The sequence below is a fragment of the Palaemon carinicauda genome, chromosome 3 (assembly GCF_036898095.1).
Source record: "Palaemon carinicauda isolate YSFRI2023 chromosome 3, ASM3689809v2, whole genome shotgun sequence".
Classification (NCBI taxonomy): Eukaryota; Metazoa; Arthropoda; class Malacostraca; order Decapoda; family Palaemonidae; genus Palaemon; species Palaemon carinicauda.
In genome coordinates, this window is record NC_090727.1 from 104,485,844 (window position 1) to 104,496,056 (window position 10,213).

Here is a 10,213-nt window from a genome sequence, read left to right on the forward strand (position 1 = left end):
TATCCAGAGAAAACGGCTTATCTATCTTTACACTCAAACCAGTAACATACTGATGACAATTTACAACCGAGGAGGACGGATGTAGATAAGGAATATCCTTCAATAAGGTGTCTATTTCACCTTTAAGAAGGACACCAAACGGGGTCATAGCATACATAGACCTGCTATTCCTACCAAAAACTACTTCTGTGAGTGGTAAACAATATCCTGATTTAGTTCCTAAAATCAAATCAATATTCTCAATGCAATCACTATTAGGCGTTAGAAACTCGTCAACCAACACATACCCTTTCGTCTGGAAACCGTAAACCACTTTGCCCAAACCTTTTAATTTCAACTTTATGTTAATAAATGGGATACATAATGCCTCTATTTTGTGAATAGCATTACCAATTATTATTTCAAATTCCACTAGTTTTGAGGCATATTTCCGAGAAACATTAATACCATTTATTCTCAATTCAACCTTGGCTTGTAATACCTTTAAATCCAAAGCATTGGCTAGTTCCTCACTAATCAGATTTAACCGACTTCCATCATCCTTCAATGCTCTTATGCTTCTGTTTTGGATGCTACAAGAAAAGGTAGGGAGAATGCTGGAATCACAGTCCAAATTACTTTTAAGAGCCTCCATTATAACTACGTTATTATTAGATTCCATGGACGAATTCTTATTATCCTTTTTCGAGGAAGTCTTAGGAGATTCAGATTTTCTATTATCATCAGCAGATGCTGATTTTTTACTATTCTTACAGAGGAAACTAAAGTGCCATGCTTTACAAAACTTACATTTCATCTTAAATTTAAAGTTACATTTGTCAGTAGTGTGACTCAAGCTTGCACACTTACAACACCCATTTAAAGATTGAGTTTTGTCAAGCTTAGTGGTAACATCCGAAAAAATTTCACATTTATAAATAGGATGCGAGGCGGGTTTGCCTTCTGTGGTACACAAGACACAAGGAAAGAAATTTGACGGTTTCCTTAGGGAACTAACACTAGCAGCATAACTTGCACTATTCTTCCTATGATTATGATTATCATGCAATTTATTTCCTACATTAGACCTCTTACTTTGCTCATTAATTCTTTCACAGGCCTCAAAGAAATTATCATTAATTTCCTTTAATGTTGGCCTTGATGAATTAGTAATCTGGGTTAAGTGTACTTTAAAACGATTATCTAAGCCCTGCCAGAAAAAATACCTCAAAAAATCCTCACGTCCCAGAGACAAACTTTCAGCTGCTTGAGTTAGATTTCTTATCTGTGAAATATATTCAAATGGGTCACTTTCTAATTTCATATTGATTTCAGAGATTTTTTTGATGGTATTAAAAATTCTGAGGTCTTTAGAAGCTAGGGCCTCTGTTAGTAATTTCTTGGCATGAACATAACCCTTCTTGTCCGATTCTAATGATTCTAAAAGTACTAAGGCCCTTCCACTGATTTGCTGCTTTAACAGAATAAATTTGTCATATTCTGAATATTTTCAAAATCTTTAAAAAACTTCAATAGATCCTCCCCTTCTTGGCTACGAAATTCTGGAAGCGGAGCAGTGGGACTCTTCAACAAACTTCGGGCAGTATCAACACTAACATTAGAAGGGGAAACATTTCGTGTAAGCTCAGCAGTACATTCCCGAATTTTAACAACATAACTTTCACAGGAATCAAGTTCGGCATTTAGCCATGTTTCATCCTCCTCTTCAGACCATTTGAGCCTTTGAATTTCACTATTATACTTCTTAAGCGATTCTAAATGATCTTGTAACTCTGACTTAATCTTATTCTTTTCCAATTCAGTTAACTGACAATAATTAGTCCTTTTATTATAACATTCAGTTACTAACTTGCGAATATATTTTCGGGAATTAATCAACAACTTTAATACAGACGTCATGTTTAATTAGGAATTTGCTTTTACAATGTCTGATAAACAATTATAAATCCACTGAAACAGACAGTCTAAACCCCCTCTATTTAAATGAATGCCGTCAGCTTTAAAATAGCTAGGGTCATCGAGTTTTGACGAACCGTTAATCAACAAAGTTTTATATTTAAAGGGTTGACGGTCTAACCACTTATTAAAATTTCTAGCTAATTTCTTATACAAATCTGCAGTAGGGGGTGCCGTGTCTATTAGTACTTTTCAAGTGGCGAATTTCAACGTGAGCAACAACAAATAGTGAATTTGGTAACCTTAATCTCAAAATAGCAAAAAAACGTTCACAATCTGCTTTAACAATATTCAAATCCACATTCTCCTTTATATCGTTTCCACCCAAAAATACAACGGTCACTTCTGGATTATATTCAGCCAAATCGTCCAACAACTTCGGATTAAGTATAAAGTTCCTATATCCGAATCCAGGAAATGCAAAAAATTCAACAGGCACTTTAAGATCACCGTATGTCAAACACGAATAACCTAACTGCTTCAAGTCCCGAACGTAACTATGGCCTAAAACACCGATTTTCATGTAACCTTTAACAAAATATGCTCAAAGACACCGACACTAAACAACACCGAAGGAAGGGCAGCAGGCAGCAATTTCTTCTCAAGTCCCACCAGGGGTTCCATACACAATATTTTATCAATGGCAAGGTAAAAAAACAAAAAAAGTGAGGTAAATGAAACAAGAAGTTTTTTAAAGTCCAGTTATATTAATTTAATTAATATTTTTATAAAAATTACTGGTTGAGACAACAGAGACGATTAATTGCTGTCCTGCCTCCCTCAAGTTAGTAACTTACTTCACCGGAAAACAACCGTATGAAGCAAGCCCCTACCAATGACTATCATGTCTCTCAGGATCTGAAAAACAAAAAAACACTCCCTGTAAAACTGGTCAGGTAAAAGGGAAACTAAATTACTTACGGGAATCCGTATTAACAAAAACAAAACTCAAAACGGGAATCCGTTCACTAAAATTACCTTCGATAGAATTCGATTTTGTAATTTTGAAAACACAAACATATTGTTCATAAACTGTGGTAATCCACCAAAAACGAAACTTAATGGCTAATAGCCTAATGTGGTAATCCACGAATAACAATGAATTTTCAATAAAAGTGGTAATCCACTGTAAAAAACATAACTTTTAACGCTATAAAAAAGAAAACCGAAAACAAAATTGGGAAAATAGTAATTTCTTTTGATCCCGAGATTTATTTTTAACAAGGTCTTGAGAAGGGAACTGATTTAATCAAATGTATTAAATCATTATGGCTAGGGTATCAAATCAACTCATGTTCAGATGTGAAAAGGCTGACTCACCTCAATACTCCTGCCGTTCACTGAATTACTGTTGCTCCTGCTGCCCCCCAAAGTGGCATAGTGTCGGTATTACTAGGGGTTTATCCTTCCATGACCGAGAGTTGTAAAAAAGTCCAACATACAAGAAGGAATTTGTCTGAGAACTGACTTGGAAACTCCGATCGCCTCGACAAAAACTTCCAGCTCTCGGACAACAGCGTAAACAAGCAGTTCACCTTAAAAACAATACTAGGCGACAGATCACTAATAACAAGATTGTTTAGAGGAACTAAAGTCAGCCCCGCTCTACACTTGAACATGACAAAAATAATATTACGAATAATATTTAAGAGGTTTTGATATTTATTATATTTAACAACAAAAGAAATCACTTTCAACTTCTCCAATTTTGGTTTACGATAAATTATTTTCTACACTGGGGGGAGGGGATTCAATTTATTTATATAAACTAAATAAATTGAATACAGAAATTTATGATAAATAGGATCCCCAAAACAAGAAAAGTTGAAAACATTAAATTACAAAAAATATTTAATACATTCAATATACAAAGGTATATTAAAATTTAAATATAACATGACATTATTGACAGTTAAATGCCCAACCAAATACTCTATATAATAACTATTTACAAGTAAAGATTATCTTATTCACCCAAAACATAAATCATTTTAGGCTTCCAAGATTTTTCTAGTCCGTTCCGAGCTGTCAATAGCAGCCTGGCGTTTAACTCTAGTATCCTTGGGTACTTGAGACTCCTGTACATCAACCTTTGAATTATTCGGAATTTCATCTTTCCGGGTGAGAAGTGGGATAATGACTGACGAATGTCTCTTCACAAGTTCTTGGGTTTTCCCTTTAAGGATAGTGGCACCAGTAACCTCACCCAAAGTATTTGTAAAAATCTCTTTTACAACGCCCATCGGGTAGTCATTTGGCTTAGTGAAATTTTCCTTAAGTAGTACAATATCTCCAGGTGAGATCTTATTATGAGTGACTGGCTTGTATCTATCAGGGACATCTACAGCCTGATGTATTAGATTAGCAATAAATTCTTCCTGATATAGTTTAACTAAATTGTTTCTCACCTTTTGCAATTGATTGTAATCTTGCTTAAACTTTGATTGAGAATAATTTTCAGGAATCCAGTCAGGGTCTCTCCCCTCATGCAATTCGGGAATTATATTAACCGAAATAAGATCGTACCCATGAATCAAATTTTCTGGGGTGATAGGTTCTGGAATGTCATCGCCGATCTGATCCCTTAAGGCTTCTTTAAATGCTATTGGCCTACGATTGACTAAATGAATGACTTGTTGAATTAGGAACTCAAAATCATGGTATTCTAAGACATTCTTACCAATAGCTCCATAGATCAATCTTTTAACAAGTTTAACACATACTTCTACCATCGAACCTAACTGACTATGACCCTTGACAAATTGGTCAAACTTTAAAGATTGGACCCCGTTGCGTTCAAAATATGACTGAGTCTCATGATCTTTGATGTAGTCAATAATTATATTAGAGGCAGAGACTAGTTGGGAGCCTAGGTCACTAATACAATATTCAGGGATTCCAAACTGGAAACAATGAATCTGAAAGGCTCTTAGAAATTCTTTAACAGAAAGATCTAAACAAATAATCAAATTAACTGCTCTACTCCACATACAAGTGATACATAGTAGATAGATTTTTCCTTTCTTACCCTGTTGTTTAACGCTCAATGGGCCAATGAAATCCATAAATAAATATCTAAAGGGGACATTAGGTGGTGACACTCTCCATTTCCTGTAGGGAGATTGATTAATACTGATGGTTCTTGACTTAAACCTACGACAAAAAACACATTCTCTAGGGTTTCTCTTAACCACTGAAAAATATGACGGTACGTAAAACCGCTTTCTCATTTCTGACAAAACAGAGTAACATCCCGTATGGTTGAGCTTTTTGTGCAGGTTATGCACAATCAGGGAAGTTAGATGGCTATTTTTAGCCAGCAACAAAGGAAAACCATGTCTCCGAATGAGTTTGTCACACTTGCTACGTACTCTAAGCAAACCATCGTTGTCAACGTAAACATTAAGCTGACCTACCATGTTAGGCATGTCTTTTTTTCTTTGAGTAGGACTGCTGAAATATGTAAAAATCTCAGGGAAATGTGCCCGTTGATCCTGTAGTATAACTAACTTGCAAGCTCTTTCATGTATACTATTGCTCTTTAATTCTAAGTGAGCAAATTTATTGGAGTCCTTAGCTTTCAAACGACCCTTTAACTTCTCTACGAAAAGAATAACTTTCTCATGAATAGATACAAGTAAATCAAAACTGGAAAATTCTTCAAATTTAAGAAAATATTCAAAATTATCTGACATGGCCACAACATTGGAACTAGTACACACACACTCCTCTATTTCTAAACTATTATCCAGCTTGCACTCTGCATAAGGATTTGGAACCATAAATGATAAATTACCATTTTCACTACATAGGAAGGTTTCTTTTTCCTTAAAACATTCAGGACCAGAATAGAAATTGGTTTGCATCAACTTACGATATGAAAGGCAACGAGTTATGGCATCTGCAGGATTTTCATTCCCTCCAACAAAAGCAAAATGGACGGGGTGTTTTGCACATAAGTTCTCTACATGCTTAATTCGATTCATCACAAAAACTGATCGTTTCTGCATTTTTGACAATTTATTAGTAGACGAATTCAACCAAGAGAGCGCTACCTGACTATCTGAAAACACATGAAGGCCAACAACATTTAAAGGATTGATGCATAATGGTCCAGCTAATTCGTTATACAAATCTAAAACCACTTCTGTTGCAAAGGCTACTCCCTGCATCTCCAAAGATGGAATGCTTTTACTTTCCAACTGCCTATTTATCATACGATTTTTTGCCATCACAAAACTTGACGACATAGAATCAATATCAATGATGTACACAACAACACCATATAGTAATTTAGAGCTATCACAGCAAGCAGCCAAATGAAATTTTCCATCCCTACGTCCAACAAATCTATCAATAGCAATATCAGGAGCAGAATTGGCCTGATTAGCAATATTATGCCATTCTTTACGTAACTCTGGTGATAATTCATCGTCCCATCCTAAATTTCTATCACACTGAAGACCATGAAGAAATAATCTGCTTCGATTTAGGATGGGACCAGTAATACCAAAAAGATCAAAGTGAGAGGCAATGGTACTTAAAATTTCCCTCTTAGTTTTAGCCTTACCATTCAACTGAAATTTATTTGCCAACAGACAATCAAGTGTACGATTCCACTGCATACCAAGAAGTTTAACAACCTCTCCCGTTTCAGAACCTGTGCAGGAATCTATTTCTCCCTGTAGGGACCTGTCATTAGTAACGAACTGTTGTAAATCAAAACCATAAGGAGAAAATATAGATCCTACCACAGAATATGCCCAGTGCAGATTTTCAATTTCACTTGCACTAAAAGCACAATTGTCCATATAAGAAAGAATAAATGCCCCTTTTCAACTCCTTCAACTGGTTTTCATCATGCTCAGCATCTAAAATCAAAATCTTGTAAAGACCAAGTATCAACAAAGTTGGGGAACATCTTAAGCCGAAGCTCAACCTAACATTCCGATATGCAACAATGGTAAAATCTCCCTTCTCAACATTTTTATACCATAAAAAACAGAGTCTGTTAGCATCAACATCACTTAAAGCAATCTGGTTAAAGGCCTTGCATAGATCAAAGCATACTAACAATTTATCAAACCTTAAATGTAATAATGATGAAGAAAGTTTCTGATTTAGGCATGGACCTGCATGTATGGCCTGGTTATGACTTATTGTCTGACCCTTGGTTGAGTTTCTTTCACACAAGTTTGATAGAAACACAACTCTACATTTGGTAGTTTCACGATTCAATTTGAACACACCCATATGAGGCAAAAAAGAGTGTTCTGGGTGTTCATGTACAAACTGGTCAAGATTAGGAATCCTTTCTATTATTCCAACCCTTTCCTGTTCTTTTAGGGCTTCATTCATTAACTGTAAATGAGATGGATTTCTCTTTAGTTTTTTAAGATTAGATTCCAAAATAACTTTAGCCAAATGAAAATCTCTACCAAGCATATGAGATACTTTTGCATTCCACAAAAGTGGCATAACTAATCTACCCTCCTCATTCTGAATAGTGTGATCCAAACAATATTTGACAAGCTGATCATGCAGCTCTGAATTCTCCAAATCATAAACCTCATTGTCCAAGTGAATATATTTATTACAAATACTAGCAAGCACATCATCTGTGGCTTTATCTAACTCTGAACGAATTACATTGCCTTTTTCATCGATTACACTGAATTCTGAAACCTTAATAGGATAATCAACTTCACACTTATCCAGAGAAAACGGCTTATCTATCTTTACACTCAAACCAGTAACATACTGATGACAATTTACAACCGAGGAGGACGGATGTAGATAAGGAATATCCTTCAATAAGGTGTCTATTTCACCTTTAAGAAGGACACCAAACGGGGTCATAGCATACATAGACCTGCTATTCCTACCAAAAACTACTTCTGTGAGTGGTAAACAATATCCTGATTTAGTTCCTAAAATCAAATCAATATTCTCAATGCAATCACTATTAGGCGTTAGAAACTCGTCAACCAACACATACCCTTTCGTCTGGAAACCGTAAACCACTTTGCCCAAACCTTTTAATTTCAACTTTATGTTAATAAATGGGATACATAATGCCTCTATTTTGTGAATAGCATTACCAATTATTATTTCAAATTCCACTAGTTTTGAGGCATATTTCCGAGAAACATTAATACCATTTATTCTCAATTCAACCTTGGCTTGTAATACCTTTAAATCCAAAGCATTGGCTAGTTCCTCACTAATCAGATTTAACTGACTTCCATCATCCTTCAATGCTCTTATGCTTCTGTTTTGGATGCTACAAGAAAAGGTAGGGAGAATGCTGGAATCACAGTCCAAATTACTTTTAAGAGCCTCCATTATAACTACGTTATTATTAGATTCCATGGACGAATTCTTATTATCCTTTTTCGAGGAAGTCTTAGGAGATTCAGATTTTCTATTATCATCAGCAGATGCTGATTTTTTACTATTCTTACAGAGGAAACTAAAGTGCCATGCTTTACAAAACTTACATTTCATCTTAAATTTAAAGTTACATTTGTCAGTAGTGTGACTCAAGCTTGCACACTTACAACACCCATTTAAAGATTGAGTTTTGTCAAGCTTAGTGGTAACATCCGAAAAAATTTCACATTTATAAATAGGATGCGAGGCGGGTTTGCCTTCTGTGGTACACAAGACACAAGGAAAGAAATTTGACGGTTTCCTTAGGGAACTAACACTAGCAGCATAACTTGCACTATTCTTCCTATGATTATGATTATCATGCAATTTATTTCCTACATTAGACCTCTTACTTTGCTCATTAATTCTTTCACAGGCCTCAAAGAAATTATCATTAATTTCCTTTAATGTTGGCCTTGATGAATTAGTAATCTGGGTTAAGTGTACTTTAAAACGATTATCTAAGCCCTGCCAGAAAAAATACCTCAAAAAATCCTCACGTCCCAGAGACAAACTTTCAGCTGCTTGAGTTAGATTTCTTATCTGTGAAATATATTCAAATGGGTCACTTTCTAATTTCATATTGATTTCAGAGATTTTTTTGATGGTATTAAAAATTCTGAGGTCTTTAGAAGCTAGGGCCTCTGTTAGTAATTTCTTGGCATGAACATAACCCTTCTTGTCCGATTCTAATGATTCTAAAAGTACTAAGGCCCTTCCACTGATTTGCTGCTTTAACAGAATAAATTTGTCATATTCTGAATATTTTCAAAATCTTTAAAAAACTTCAATAGATCCTCCCCTTCTTGGCTACGAAATTCTGGAAGCGGAGCAGTGGGACTCTTCAACAAACTTCGGGCAGTATCAACACTAACATTAGAAGGGGAAACATTTCGTGTAAGCTCAGCAGTACATTCCCGAATTTTAACAACATAACTTTCACAGGAATCAAGTTCGGCATTTAGCCATGTTTCATCCTCCTCTTCAGACCATTTGAGCCTTTGAATTTCACTATTATACTTCTTAAGCGATTCTAAATGATCTTGTAACTCTGACTTAATCTTATTCTTTTCCAATTCAGTTAACTGACAATAATTAGTCCTTTTATTATAACATTCAGTTACTAACTTGCGAATATATTTTCGGGAATTAATCAACAACTTTAATACAGACGTCATGTTTAATTAGGAATTTGCTTTTACAATGTCTGATAAACAATTATAAATCCACTGAAACAGACAGTCTAAACCCCCTCTATTTAAATGAATGCCGTCAGCTTTAAAATAGCTAGGGTCATCGAGTTTTGACGAACCGTTAATCAACAAAGTTTTATATTTAAAGGGTTGACGGTCTATATATATATATATAAACACATACACACACACACATATATATATATATATGTATATATATATATATATATATATATATATATATATATATATATATATACATGTATATATATACATATATATATATATTTATATATATATATACATATATATATATATATATATATATATATATATATATATATATATATATATATATAGCTCAACCACTTAAGATTTACTGATGAATGACATATTTCAATACGACAGGAAAAGAATATGAATTTACCATTCAATTATTGGAAGAGAAAAAGATAAAACAAGGATTATGGACGAACCTCTATAGACTATTAATGAATATACGTACTTAGAACAGACTTTAAATGTTTCACCAGGACATGAGACCAAAATTAAAAGGATAAGTTCACTCAAAATCCTGTCTGTCAATTGTCAAATTCCTTATTGTTCGTCCCCATTCCAAACGAGCCTGACAT

General features: G+C 34.5%; 1 protein-coding gene across 1 annotated transcript; it reads right to left on the reverse strand.

The window, feature by feature from the left end:
- Window positions 1–2,695: 2,695 nt before the first annotated feature.
- LOC137638405 (uncharacterized) lies at window positions 2,696–6,782 on the reverse strand. Its single transcript, XM_068370455.1, has 2 exons — window positions 3,277–6,782; window positions 2,696–2,814 (listed from the first exon to the last, which is right to left on the reverse strand). Exon 1 carries the CDS (start codon window positions 6,765–6,767, stop codon window positions 3,948–3,950), a length of 2,820 nt encoding a protein of 939 aa, XP_068226556.1. The 5' UTR covers window positions 6,768–6,782; the 3' UTR covers window positions 2,696–2,814; window positions 3,277–3,947.
- Between the last annotated feature and the right edge of the window lie 3,431 nt (window positions 6,783–10,213).